Source organism: Ahaetulla prasina, chromosome 1 (genome assembly GCF_028640845.1).
Source record: "Ahaetulla prasina isolate Xishuangbanna chromosome 1, ASM2864084v1, whole genome shotgun sequence".
Lineage (NCBI taxonomy): Eukaryota > Metazoa > Chordata > Lepidosauria > Squamata > Colubridae > Ahaetulla > Ahaetulla prasina.
The window spans coordinates 17,843,827-17,858,692 of NC_080539.1; the positions used below are offsets into that span (position 1 = coordinate 17,843,827).

A 14,866-nucleotide genomic window follows, 5' to 3' on the forward strand; every position below is an offset into this window, starting at 1 on the left:
AAAAGCACCTTTGGGCCAACCGTGACCTGGATGACTGAGAATCTCCATAGACATTCAACAAACTCTTGAGGTCTGTTGGGATGAGTTCCTGCCAAATCCGTGTCTTCTGAACTGTGTCCCACCAAACAAAGAATGCCTACCAGTTTAGTTCACATTTTTTAATAACATGGCACAGATTTTACATTACACAAGGCTTTGCTCATGAGGAAACATGCTGTGGATTGAATGTCGCTTCAGAGTTGTTGATTTTTTTTTTTTCACATAAGATTTAGAAAGGACTTTATTACATACAGGAGAAACAGCAAAAAAAGATTTGTATATAACAATATTTTTATACAATACTGAAAGCTATCACTACAGTGCCAGTGTACATATTTTTCAGGATTCTCTCTCTCTCTCTCTCTTTCTCTCTCTCTTTTTTTGTTTTGTCTTGTTCTTAAAAAAAACACTGCACAACATCTGGAGTTCACAAAATCTGAAGTTCACAACTAAAACTTTTTAGTTGACTACTAAAATAGATTTTTGATCATTAGAAACAGCGGTCTGTAATAGACTTTTTTTCTTCTTTTTGTCAAAACAGGAGAAACAATTTGAGATATCACTTTAACACTAGAAGACCAAAGGAACTATTTTCTTTTAATCCCATACACATATTTTTACAGATTATTAGGAGGCAAGGTATTGTACGCTTTCTGATAAAAGTCATATTCTCTCCAAAGTATTTCAAAACAGAACTCAGCATTTAAAATCAAGACACTTAGGAAAACAGAATTATTGAACATATGAAAACAATTTCTAGTTAAGAGGAAAAAAATGGACACTTGTGATTTCCTTTTGCCTTTGATTGATGCTAAAATAATTACAGAAATCAATGTCAAACAATTCATGATGAATGGCAACCTTTTTCGGTTGCAAACATCCTTACGTATTTTTGAGTCCAGATAATCCTCGACTTACAACCACAAATTGAGGCCAACATTTCTGTTGCTAAGCAAGACGGTTAAGTGAGTTTTTCCCCACTTTACAACCTTTCTTGACACAGTTGTTAAATGAATCACTGCAGTTGGTAAGGTAGCAACACGGTCGTTAAGCGAATCTGGCTTTGCTTGTCAGAAGGTTGCAAAAGGGGACACCGCAACCGTCATTACATAGGAACCAGTTGCTAAGCATCTGAATGTTGATCATAGGACTATGAAGATGCTGCAATGGTCGTAAGTGTGAAAAATGGTCGTAAGTCACTTTTCTCAGTGCCGCTGTAACTTTGAATGGTTACTAAACAAACAGTTGTAAGTTGAGGACTACCTATAATGGCATGCACACCTCTAAAATCAAGCAGAGTATTCTTTTTTTAAATGGCCAAAATCTTATTGGAGTACCAATTTCAAGCAATTTTAGGATTCTTACATATACACACATCTTCTAAGGCTCCAGTCTTCTCACCTGAAAATGCATGAAATCTCAAATGAAATCACTGACATTTCCTAGACTGTCTGATCTCATGGAATTTAAGCCTTTTCTCATTTCTGGAATATTCACGGGGCTCCTGTGTGTTCCCAGAGGGAGTTACAGACAACATTGTGCCATAGCCCTCTAGTCCTCACCCCTACAATGATAGAATGGTGCGAAAATATTAACGTAAATGTACTGTCTTACCAATGTTTCTGAAGAGCTAACAGCAGACTTCTGCACCTAGTCAAAAGTGCATCCTTATAACAAGGCTTATGCCCGTGTTAACCGATATTCAACTGGAGTCTGGATGTGGGAAAAGGGTTAATAAAATTGGTACCCGACCCCAAAATCAGTTATTCTTTTTCCCAAATGGCAAATATATTCACGTTCCACATTGCTAGTCCGTATAGCACCAGAGGTATCAGGTTTGCAACAGATGGCGTTTAGAAAAGTGGAGGTTAATGTTATAAGGCCCAGCTCTAAACTCACGCAGGCAACATGGTTTTACTGCAGTTGTTTGGGGGCTCCAATTCCCATCAGATCGAACCAATGCCAAAATAATAGAAGATATTTTTGCAAAAAGTCTTGAAGCATTAGGTGCCCTTTTGGTTGCCAAGTTTTGGAGGTGGCTAGAACCGCTAAGGCAATGCCCGAGATCAGTTAGTTGCCCACCAGATTTTAGACTACAAACTCCAGCGTTAACCTCTACGCAACGCTTCCTTACTTCCCCAACCTTAATTAGAGTATTAGGTGCAAGAGCCTGGAGGTTTTGTTTGAGTTTTGTTTTTGACTTTGCACTATATATAAACTCACCAAATGATTTTCATAGCATCTTAAAGCACAAAACTAAAAAAAATTAACCGAGGTGAATATCAACCACATTTAGGATGTTGTACAAATATTGTTATTGGGCTTTAACTACTCTGACCTCAAAATCTGGCAGAAGTATGTAACTGCAAGGGCATCTGGGAGAGAGGTTAGGAAGTCAAATGGCAGCTGTGATCAAAGTCTGACCTATTTTTACAGGCACTGCACACAAAAAACAAAATTAAAAAAAAAATAAGTCGGGCATTCATCATGTCATGACTGGCATCTTGCCTTTTCTGACCTCCTGGGCAGAATAGCCTGTATAAATGTCAGTTTTGTTTCATGACACTCATTTTGTCACTTAAGAGAAATCTTCGTTTATACCAGGGGTTTCCAAACCTGGCAACTTTAAGACTTGGGGACTTGAGCTCCCGGAATTCCTCAGCCTGTCAACTTTAGGACTTGTGGACTTCAACTCCCAGAATTAAAGTTGCCAAGTTTGGAGACCCCTGGTTGACTCTACATGTTGGATGAAACAAGGATGACCAAATAGGCAAAGTTAGGACAATTAGCATCATTTGATAACATTGAAATCAACAATTTCTCATTTATTTAATAATTTCCATAGTTCTTAAATCAAAGTTGTAATTTGGCAGAAAATCTGGCTGGATTCTTGGGAGTTAAATTCAGAGTTTGCTTGGCTCCTCTAAATGGATTTCAGCAAAAATGATCTACTTCTGAGTTTTAAAGTTTGATTCACAGTGATCCAGGAACAGCTATGAAGAAGCTGGCTGTAATCTAACATTGTACAACATTGTTCAAATTAAATAAAGAAAAAGAAACAACAAAACACTAGCTAGCAAAAGGTAGGAAAATAGCTAGGAAAAACAAAGAATAGGTGAGATCCAAGTTCTATTTGTTGAAGATGAAGATGGCTTATTTCTTCATCCAAAAGATATCAGGGATATATGGGTTTGTTCAGGGAAAGTATGACTTTATGTGTGGTTGTGTGTGTTGACAAGGCGCCTTTGAGTTAAAGAGGCTTTTGTGAAAAGCCTCAAAATTAATTGCATAGCTGAAGGGGTTTAGCTGTCTTATGACATTAGACGTACCGCAGGTTTGCGGTCTTTCGCACAATTAAAGTCTGCAAAGAGCACAGTTTAAGAAGTAGTAATGCATTATTTTACTTATTCTTCTTTTTTCCCCCCCTATGTACATACTTACAAAGTAAAGCTTTCGTCTTACCCATGTTGCATATATGACCCACTAACCCACGAAATAACGTTATTTTCAACAACTCCCTTACAGGGGAAGGTAAAATGATAATAAAATAAAGGGATTCTGCTTTTCTTCATTTCAACCTGGAGAGAATGAAAAGAGAGAGACAGAAAAGGTGGAAAGAGGGACAATTTTGAGGGGGAGATGAAATACTGACTTACATCTTGTTCTGTTGGGAACAGTTAAGAAAGAAAGAGCATTGACGTAGAAAATGTGCCAACTTTTGTCTAAAAGGTTCTGAAAACTTTTTTTTTCAACATATAATATACAACCCAACCATTTATTATTATTATTATTATTTTGGAAAAAAAAAATCAAGAAAGAAAAGAAAAACCTTAGTACACCTGGGTATGTACATCTTATACAGCTGGGTCATTACCAAAGTCTACATTGATCGAGTAAGAAGATCCGTTGGTCTAATTGTTCTCTCTCTTGGAGGTGTTTCGGCCATTATTTATCGCGCTTCGATGTCTTTGAGAGTGTGAGAGGGCGGCCTGTCCCTCATTTCTGCTGTCAAAGGTGTAGTCCTTCGGGGAGAACCAGGCCGAGGTCCTAGGGTGGAAATGAGAGGGGGAGGAGCACTCAGGGCCGCTGTGGGAGGGGCTTTATTGAGGATGCCGTTCTGAAGTCCTGAAGGGGGACTGACTCGTGGGTAATGCATACTAGGAAGTCCTGGAGTAAGGAGGCTTGGGTGAGCCAAATGACCATCCAGGGCCACGGGGTGCACAGAGTGAAGCCGTACGTGCTCATAGTCCTCTCTGAGCATGTGCAACCTCTCTCTCTCGTCCAGGTGGGCTCCTCTTTCGTGCTCACGGCGTGGGTCAACCGAAAGGGGATGATGGTGGTGATTATTATAGTCATGTGGCTCTCGGTCCCTGAAAGATCTCTCTGTGTCATAGAGCCTTGGGGTGGAGAGGCGGTGCAGTGGATCGTTCCTCAGGAGAAACTCCCTGCCCAATGGGTCTCTCCGATGGATGTCTAAATCTCTGTAGGGATCCCTCAAGGGGTCTCTCATGGGGTCCCAGTGAAATGAAGGATATGGGAAGCGTTCGGCCCCCGGAATTGGGCTAATGCCCATGAAAGGGGTCATCATGCGAGTCCTATCTAGACCACTGATGGTGTTCATGGGGTGGATGCCAGTGACACCCACAGTCATGGGCATGGACGCTAAAGGGCCTGGATGGACACTAGACGTGGGCATGGATGGTGGCCGCTCAGATGGCCGGTGTGTTTGTGGTGTTTCCGGAGAAATGTCATGATCTTCCTTCCTCTCCTCTTTCACTTTGACCTCACTCGATTTTTTCAGGTTCTCATAAGCAGGTTCACTCTTCTTCTCAGCATCCCGACTCGAGTTGCTGTTAGGTCTGGTGCTTTCTGCAACAGGTGTCCTGGTGTAGGGTGAAGGCACCCGAGATGCTTGTTTAGATTCCTCCAACGATCTGCTATCGTGGGTCACACTTTCCTTGTCTGAAATGTAGTTGTCCTTTGCCTTGTGTTGCTCATCAACACTGATATCCTTCCGTGATTCTGGATGATCCCTCTCTCGCTCTTTGGACTTCTCTTTTTCACGAGCTTCTGAGTTTAGGTGGCTCCTAATCTGTTCAACTGAGCTGCGGCTGTGTCCAAGGGAACTCACAGAATGGATAGGTGCTGGTGAAGGGTGGCTTGAGTGTCTTTTTTCAATAGTCTCCCTAGAAGTATTAAAAAGGGAAAAAATTAACACAGAAGAAAGAGTATGGAGATGCTTACAGCCAAATTCTGGAATATGTCCTGCATAATTATAACATGCCTAGTATGGATAATAAGTTCCAGCTTTATAGTTTCAGATGGTTTGGCCAAAGATCATCCAGCATCATATAAAGAACAGTTGCAGGAACTGGGTATGTCTAGTTTAATGAAAAGAAGGACTAGGGGTGACATGATAGCAGTGTTCCAATATCTCAGGGGTTGCCACAGACAAGAGGGAGTCAAGCTATTCTCCAAAGCACTTAAAGGCAGGACAAGAAGCAATGGGTGGAAACTAATCAAGGAGAGAAGCAACCTAGAACTAAAGAGAAATTTCCTGACAGTTAGAACAATTAATCAGTGGAACAACTTGCTTCCAGAAATTGTGAATGCTCCAACACCGTAAGTTTTTAAGAAGAGATTGGATAACCATTTGTCTGAAGTGGTGTAGGGTTTCCTGTCTAAGCAGGGGGTTGGGCTAGAAGATCTCCAAAGTTCCTTCCAAGTCTATTATTATATTATTCTTCCCACAAGCATCTTCTTAAGTATATTGAATGACACAAAGAAGTGCAAGAATAGCTTCTAGAAACTTATTTGCTTTTTGGCTTCTGCAAATCGTTTTATTATTATTTAATCTTCAGTTTGATTCAGTCTGGGACTGATAAAACTTGACAGTTCAGGTCCTAACCAAGGACTTAAGAGCTGTTAAGATAACATCTAAGTATATAGGCAGTTCAAAGTAGAGTGGTTTTTTTTTCCCAAAGTCAGAATACTCAGGTCTAATAAGTTCAAAATTTCCATGAATCTAGGCAGCGCTTCGGGTATTGCTCCAAGTGCTTGTACTACTATTGGTACAACCATTTGATTTCTTCCTCCACAATCATTCACAAAATGTAAATCACAATATTTTGTTATTTTTTTCTAGCTCTCTTCAATTCCTGCATCACTTGGCATTACAATATCAATGAACCAGACTTTTTTCTTTTCCACAATAGTGATGTCAGGCATGCTGTGGGCCAGATCTCTGTCTGTCTTATTATTATCATTGTTGTTGTTGTTTTAAATGACTAGATAGACTCTACTGGATTTTTTTAACATTTTATTCTTGCGACCTTCTTATTTTCTCCAACTGGTTTCAAGACTCACCAAAGTTCTTTCTACCCTTTGCCAGATAATACTGAATAGAAACCAAATTGCCTGGCAAGATGCTAACACAAGCTATTGTGCCATCCATCTACCTGTCCATCCAATTTATGGTCAAAGGGTAAGAAGGGGCGGGGACCCAAAAGAAGGAATTAATATACTAGAAGGAAAAAGATTAGTAGTGAACTTTAAATACCGTTCTATGTTTACACAAAGATAACTAAACAGACCCTTTAAGTTTAAACATAATTCAAATCCAGTATCTTCTAACAGCAGCAACTGAGCAGAATCGTTCCTAGAAATTTTAAGTAAATTGATCCATCAGTAAAAAACGCACAAGCTTTCATCTTCAGGCCAAACCATATAAGGAGATGAAATATTGAGCAGCACTAGGAACAGTTTAAGGGGAAAACCCAAGAATTTAGTTGATCTTGTAGGCCTCATCTGAACATGGGCAGAGTTCCTGAATTGACCTTCTAGCACAATTGAACTTAAAATGTCGTTGCCCGGAAAACTATGAGCACTTTTGTCATTCCAGGGCTGTTTGGCTGCCAGTTAGCTTCCAGGTCTAATTTGAGATTTTGGGAAATGGAAGATTAAGCCTATTACCATGGATGGGAATATTCATGGTTTATTAGGAAGGAGCTTTCTATGCGATTTGATTTTCTAACCTAAATAATTTGGTGCTTTGTAAACCACCAACACTACAAAGTTGTGTTAGTATAGAAGCCTAAGTATTTAACAAAAAATAAAATTCATGTTGATGTAAGTGTTCTTCTAGGCTAGGGGTCGGTAACCCGTGGCTCTGGAGCCGCATGTGGCTCTTTTATCCCTCTGCTGCGGCTCCCTGCTGCTGGTCGGCTCCACAATTGATAGGGCTTTCGGTTGGGACAGCCAGAGGAAAAAGGATGCCGCTCTAGGAGGAGACTATGGTTGGGGGAACTGCACTTCCGGTTGGCTCCAGAATTGAACGGCGGGCTTCTGGTTACGATCTTTGTGGCTCTTTGAGTGTTTAAGGTTGCCGACCCCTGTTCTAGGCAGAAAGACAAGAATGGTGGAGATGTAACTAGATAAGAGATTTGTGACTGAGGCCCTCTTAATAATAGGGAACTCTCATTGTACAGATACAACGTGAGGACTCTGGTCTCTATCATAGCACTGTCTAGTCAGTATTTGAGCTGAGAATCTGCAGGAAAACAAATCTAATTTCCCCAGAAAAGACACATCTCTTCAACCATTTGGCTCAGATCAAGATCATGCAGCGTGTTTCTATAAAAATCAGAAGTGGCATCAGATGCAGAATTGGGAAGGCACCTTATAATTTAATAATGTAAAGTGTCAGACCTGGAAGACATCTTTTGCCTTGGAGCTTCAGGCCTGCCACATTTATTACTGTGGGAAACTGGGAGGGGGGATTGTATGGAGCCAGGATGATATATAGTCATAACAACATTCTTTTCTCAGGGAGTCAAGGACATCTTGCCCTGCACCTGGACAGCTGGAACTGGGAGGCATCTCCAGTTGGGACAGTGCATTGATTGGACCATGTGATGGACATATGGGTAATGGGCAGGGACTTGAATTTTCCTTTGGGTGGGGAAGACCTGAAAGCTTTCAGATTCAGGTTTTCCCAGATGTGCCAATATGACATCTCTAATAAAATGGAACTTTGAAAAACTTCAAGCCTCGGAGTCTACTTTTGTTGGGGAACCAATGAAATTACTTGGAACCATGACATTAACACAAACTGCTTTTAAAAATTCAACCAGCTACCCGAAGTCCGGGGTGCTCCCTGGGGGCTTGAGCCCCAAATGCTGACCAGAACCCAGCAATGTGAAGACTCAGGGAAGATGACAGTAAGTTCCTAATTCAGAAACAGATCATCCTTTTTTTGACAACGGGAAGACTTTTGTATCTCCACATTCTTACTTGCCTGTGCTGTTCTAGAGAAGGGATGAGGAACCCGAGATTCAAAGAGATTGTTGGGACATTTAGTTCTGACTATCACGGAGATCAGAGGTAATGGTAGACAAATTTAAAGTGCTCCTGGTGCCCCCCATCAGTTCTGGAAAATTTCAAGTCTTCTTGACTTGAAATGATAACAACCCAAAAACCCAAATATACCAGAAAAGTCTCATGTAAATCGATTCTCCAAATTAAACTGAGCGTTAAGATACAGGTAGTCCTCGACTTATGATCACAATGGAGTCTAAAATTTATGTTGCTAAGCGAGAAATTTGTTAAGTGAGGTTTTGCCCCATTTTATGACTTTTCTTGCCACTGTTGTTAAGTGAATCACTGCAGTTGTTAAATTAGTCACACAGTTCTTAAGTGAATCTGGTTTCCCCATTGACTTTGCTTTTCAGAAGGTTGCAAAGGGGGAATCACATAACCCCGAGACACTGCAGCCGTCATAAACATGAAGCAGTTGTCAAGCATCCAAATGTAAATCATGTGACCACTGGGATGCAGCGAAGGCCCTGTGTAAAAATTGGTCATAAGTCACTTTTTTCAGTGCCGTTGTAACGTCAACTGGTCACTAAGTGAACTGTTGTACATCGAGAGCTACCTGCATTTAAATGGTTTGAAATGCAATGGACGCTAACTACTATTTTGGGTTCAGTGAGCAGGTTTTCAAATGAAGAATAAAGGTTGCAATCTTAATCTAGTATCAACTCTAAATATTTTGTGGTGAGAAAGTTCCACAAAATGAAATTTGAAGATCTACAAATGAGAGCATCAATTGTAAATTCAGATCTGAAATATTTTACTCGTTTCCTAGGCTGTTTTCTAAACAGTAGTTTCCAACCTGTTCTTTTAAGCAAAGCATGTCATCATCAAAAAGCTTTTGAGGACCATGATGTAACTCAAGACATTACCAACATTGTACATGTTGGCATCATGTCAATGTAATGTCCCAGAACATATTCAAGGAAATCAAAATTGAATGCAGTTCTTTTTTTAATGGCAAATATTTCCGAATACCCAGATTGCAAAGGATATTAGCGTTCCCCTGTAAAATCCTGCAGGAAGTTTCATCAGGAATATCAAAAGCTTGTGAGATTTCAAGCAAGCATGTCAAAACCTGCTGGCTAAAATCTTGACCATTTTACAAGATTTTGGCCATAAATAGGTAGATAAATAGAAAGGCAGAGACAGAGATAGAGATACCGGTGTACAGGGATAATTTACAGCAAGGGGTCCCTGATGCTCTCTGAACTTGGTTGTTTTCCTGCAGATGTTTCATTACCCAACTAGGTAACATCATCAGTGCTAGTGACAGGCATTGATGTTACCTAATTTGGGTAATCAAACGTCTGCAAGAAAACAACCAAGCTCAGAGAGTACCAAGGACCCCCTCATTTCAACCCTGAGCTACAAATACTTCTCCTTTATTGATAATTTATAGTGTAAGAGTGGTGTGGTGGCCTAGAGGTGGAGCTCTCGCCTCACAATCAGGAGGCTGTGAGTTCAATCCTAGGTAGAGGCAGATATTTCTGAAATATGAGAATATATCTGCTGAACAAAACTCCGCATTGGCGACAGGAAGGGCACCTGGCCATTAAACACTCTGCTAGCTCCATTCAGTTGCCCAGACTCCACCCTGCAAGGGATTATGGGGTTGTTAAATGACGATGGTTGTAATTTATAATGTCATCACTGACCATCGATGGTCCCTGGAACCACAAGTTAAGTATCTTTTAAAGAGGGAATAAAACTCGGCGTGGTTCCCCATCCCGGAGTCTCCCTTGCGATGCTCAGAGACGTTGTGTTTTTTCATACCTTTCTTTGTCATCTTTACTAAGAGAAGCGTCTCCTTTATCTACATCTCTGTCTCGTTCATGAGCTGCAGCGGACGCGCTGCGTTCCTGCTCACCTGGCTTCAGCCAGGGCGGTGGAGTTGGAAACGAAGGAGGCGTTCGGTGCAGACGATTCCAAGGCTCGTGAGGGTTGCTATAGCTTTGCATGCCAGGGCAATCCTTGTGGCCAAACATAGCGTTGGGTGCTGAAATGGTGAAGTGGAAGGGGAGGGAGGGAGGGAGGGAGCGGGAAACAGAAAGCAATATGCTCAGTTGGACGGTACTTACCAATCAAACCCAACTTTGTTTATTTTAGCAGCACTCAAAGAGTTTAAAAGGAATACATATTATGGGGAGCTGGAAAAGGAAAGGAGATTAATAGATCATCGTTAGCACTTCATTGAAGGGGAAGAGGTGCAATCCCTCTGTTGAAAGACAGGGGGAACCATTGAGGCGACCAATCCCATAGTCATTAGGAAATGAGCCCAGCACAAAGCATGTTGTAGTTTAAAAACATTTGGAGCCTGCGTGTTTCTGTGTCTGTCCAGAGAATCTATGGCCCAGCGATGTAATAAAAAGGCATATAAAGTAATGAGACGCCTAAAAGGAAGATTATCCAAAAAATTTTTTAAAAAATCACTTGGGAAAGGAAAGTTAGATGGAAAAAAAAATGACCTTTCCTCCACTGTAAGATTCTCAGCCAATTTAAGACAATTTTAGGGCCTCTGGTGGCTCAGACTGCTAAGACAGTCTGTTATTAACACAGCTGCTTGCAATTACTGCAGGTTCAAGTCCCACCAGGCCCAAGGTTGACTCAGCCTTCCATCCTTTATAAGGTAGGTAAAATGAGGAGCCAGATTGTTGGGGGCAATAAGTTGACTTTGTATATAATATACAAATGGATGAAGACTATTGCTTAACATAGTGTAAGCCGCCCTGAGTCTTTGGAGAAGGGCGGGATATAAATGCAAATAAAAAAAAATTCTCTCCAAGTCAACAATTTATGGTAGTGGGTTCTCAAATATTTTGGGTTTTCAGGACCTCTTTCCATTCTTAAAAATGACTGAGGAAACATACATATTTAGTCTTCCTTGCACTGTGACAAGGCAATCCTTAAACAATAGCTGCAGCATCCAAAGCCCACAGAGAAGGTAATCCAGAGGAGCAGACTTGAACATAGTCAATAAAAGCAGGAGCATCTACAGGGAGGGGTCAAACAAACTCAAAATGGTCAAAATCAGGACTGCGTGATTGAAGCCCTCTTTATTTTACATTTGTCCCACCTGGCTTTGATTGTGGGGTCATGGTTGCCATCTTGGCTTTTTTGACTCCCTTCATGCCGCTAAATGTTTAAAATGTATATATATTAATGGCCAAATCCATAACTTTCTAAGTCAACATGCAGGATATCCACATGCAGGATAATTCCTCTTGTTCCTTCAAGCAGAAATGTTGCATATGCTTAATAATAGATTCCTTTCTTTTCAGTTTACTGTTGTTGTTTTTTTAAATGAACGCCTTTGTTCTTTTCGTTTGTTTCTTCTTTAAAAATTTTTTATAGCTGCCTATCCTATAAAGGCTTTGGATTTGAAGTTACTTTGAATGAAAGGAAAATACCAGCCATGTTTCCTTTTATAAAGATTGAAAATGAAAACCATGCAGTGTCCATTTCTATAGTATTGCCTTTGCTTATTTCACTGGAAGGAATATGGGCCAAACTACTAGAAGGCCTGAACGATCAGGTTATTATGGGCAGATCCTTAATGGAGAAAATCTATTGAGGTATAGCTGAGGAATCCTGGGAATTTTAGTCCATGCATCTTATAGTGGTCAAGGTTGAGAAACAGTGATTTATGTGGTCAATAAGAGTCAACAATGACTGGACAGCATATAATCAATCAATATGGGTAAGGTATCTAAGGACAGGTGTTCTTCTGGGGTTTTCGAGATGACCAGCCTAGAATTGGAGTTAAATTATCTAGGACCTTCCCTTCCAGCAGTCCTTAATAAGGGACTTTGAAGTTCAATCAGTGATAGGATACATTCAACCCAATTCAGTTGACTTGCCATTGTTAACAGATGCAATCAAATCTTATGCATTTCACTGCTTAATCTAAACATTAACCAAAATATCATTCTTTTCTGTTTTTGAATCCCTCTTTTTGTCCAGTTGTGTCTATATTTTGCAACCAAGAGCAACATGGACAATAGTGGTTTGTCAATTTTTTTTCCAACTCCAAAGAGCAGGTCCTATTTATTGTTGAATGAAATACTGTAGTGGCAGGAACCTTTCAATTTTAGTCCAAAGTGGCTATCTCATCTTTAGAAGATTAGCTTTTACGATTTATTGGAGAAGCGACCTCTGTTGAAGTAAATGACTTAATCTGCCCCTAACTTGACTTCTACAAAAGCCATTTAGCGTAACATTCTTATTACAATGTCTTGAGGAAATATACTCAAGATGTCTTCATAGAAACAGGAGAGTTGTTTGTGTTAGATGACATGATCATTCAGAATTCATCATTGACCTCAACATTATATGGTGGATTTCTGAGATTCGTGGCGGCATAGAACAGCGTTAAAATGCTATTTAAATTGCCAGTAAAAAACGAAGATACAAAAGAAATGCATGCATTTGCCAGAGCAATATATAATAGTAAGCAAATTATAATAATAATAACAATAAGAGAGTTGGAATGGACCTTGGAGGTCATCTTGTCCAACCCCCTCCCCCGCTCACGCAGGAGACCTATAATAGGGATTCGAATTGCTGAACTGCTGACCTTTCTGATCAACAAGCTCAGCGTCTTAGCCACTGAGCCGCCTAGTCAGGGTTATTAACATAATATTAACATCATAATAGCATAATAGTATTAATAAATAAACAAATTAACATTTGTTTGTTTATTGCAATTTTTTTAAAAAAATCTCATCTTTGTTTCTGGTCAACTCAAGGTAGCTTACATACTGAGAGTCAGTCTGCTGTACTGGTTAAAGCGCTGGTCTAGAACCCAGTCAATGGTGAGTTCTAGGCTGCCATTAAGCATGAAATCCAGCTGAACACTTTGAGCCAGTCAACCTGTCTCAGTCCAACCTGTATCACAAAGATCCTTCCTTCCTTCCTTCCTTCCTTCCTTCCTTCCTTCCTTCCTTCCTTCCTTCCTTTTTTTCTATTTAACGTAAAGTAGGACAGGACCTCAATGAAATTTCCAGCTAAGTTCAGAATTGAATATGAGATGGGTAGAGCATTGTGATTCTAAACTATGCTGAATTGCTGGATGACCCATCCCTGTGTTTTCATAACAATGTTAAATGTGGTATCTTCTACGACAGGGATCTCCAACCTTGGCAACTTTTAAGACTTGTGGACCTCAACTCCCAGCAAAGCTGGCTGAGGAACTCTGGGAGTTGAAGTCCACAAGTCTTAAAGCTGCCAAGGTTGGAGACCCCTGCTCTAAGAGAAGGGCTACTTGGCCAATCCCGTGTTCCCATTGTCAATCAGAACTACTGTTCTATCGCCCTTGCTACTTAAACCAACCCAAAGAATGACATGGCCAGAGCCGAAGGAGAAGTTACTCACTAACGGCATGGTTGCCAAGTCCCCCGAAGGCATTGCTGCTCATGGCTGCAAGGCTGGTGAACGTCGTGGGCCGATTAAAAGTCTCTGAAACCAAACGGAAAGATGCTAATGGGAGGGGTGTTACCTCCTGGGAGAAAAAAGTGGCTTGCTTGTATTTGGCTAGGGCAAGCGAAACATTAACGGGACATGTCCTTATAAAGAAAAGAGATGAAAAGCTAAGAATATGTAGAGGTGGATTCGAGAGAGAGGAAATCAGATTAATAAGCGGAAGGATAAAAAGGAGAAAATAATGGAAATGGAGAGAAGAGGAAGCAATGAGGTTTAATGAGAAGAAGGAAAGGAAGAGGAGGAAAAAGAAGAGGAGAAAGAAAGGGGAGGAGGAGGAAGTGGAGAAAGAAAGAAAGAAAGAAAGAAAGAAAGAAAGAAAGAAAGAAAGAAAGAAAGAAAGAAAGAAAGAAAGAAAAGGAGGAAGAGGAGAATGAATGAAAAAAAGGAGGAGGAGGAGAAAGAAAGAAAGAAAGAAAGAAAGAAAGAAAGAAAGAAAGAAAGAAAGAAAGAAAGAAAGAAAGAAAGAAAGAAAAGGAGGAGGAGGAGGAGGAGAAAGAAAGGGAAGGAGGAGGAGGAGGAGAAACCATTGATGCTTCACTTGTGTTTAATGCATACCCAAGCTTGATAATGCAATATCAACCACAGAGTAGTTCTGGCAACCTAAGATTCCTAGTTAATATGTTCACCCATGCGTACTATCCATGGCACACCACTGGGGCAAACTAGCTTTGCCCCAGCTGACTAGCAGGGTTTGGGAGATATCAGGTCATCTGGGGTTTCTTTTGCTGACTTCGCCTGACATCTGGACATGCCCGGCATTGGCTCCCACTTCTGCATGGAACACTGCTAGCTTTTCCCAACAGAGTGGTATCTATTTATTTACTTTTACATCAGGGGTGTCAAACTCAACGTTTAAATCTGGCCCATGGGGCCGGCCTGGAAATAGCAAAGGAACGGCCCGCAGTGCCTCTCGCAGCCAAAAGGAGGCGTGGAGGGGGGGGAGAGACACATGCGGACCCCGTATGTCCCACTTTTG

The 14,866-nt window shown here is 40.8% G+C and overlaps 1 protein-coding gene across 3 annotated transcripts in view; it reads right to left on the reverse strand.

The window, feature by feature from the left end:
- Positions 1-239: 239 nt before the first annotated feature.
- The window catches only part of AUTS2 (activator of transcription and developmental regulator AUTS2), an 869,450-nt gene continuing 854,823 nt past the window's right edge, over positions 240-14,866 (reverse strand). For 2 of the 3 annotated variants that reach the window (XM_058164290.1, XM_058164289.1), the window contains exons 16-18: positions 13,783-13,866; positions 10,186-10,408; positions 240-5,225 (exon numbers count right to left, since the gene is read on the reverse strand). In XM_058164290.1, the coding sequence (XP_058020273.1) occupies positions 3,989-5,225; positions 10,186-10,408; positions 13,783-13,866 (1,544 nt within the window). In that variant the 3' untranslated portion in view covers positions 240-3,988. The remainder of the gene's footprint in view (positions 5,226-10,185; positions 10,409-13,782; positions 13,867-14,866) is intronic. The other variant, XM_058164291.1, reaches the window with a different exon arrangement.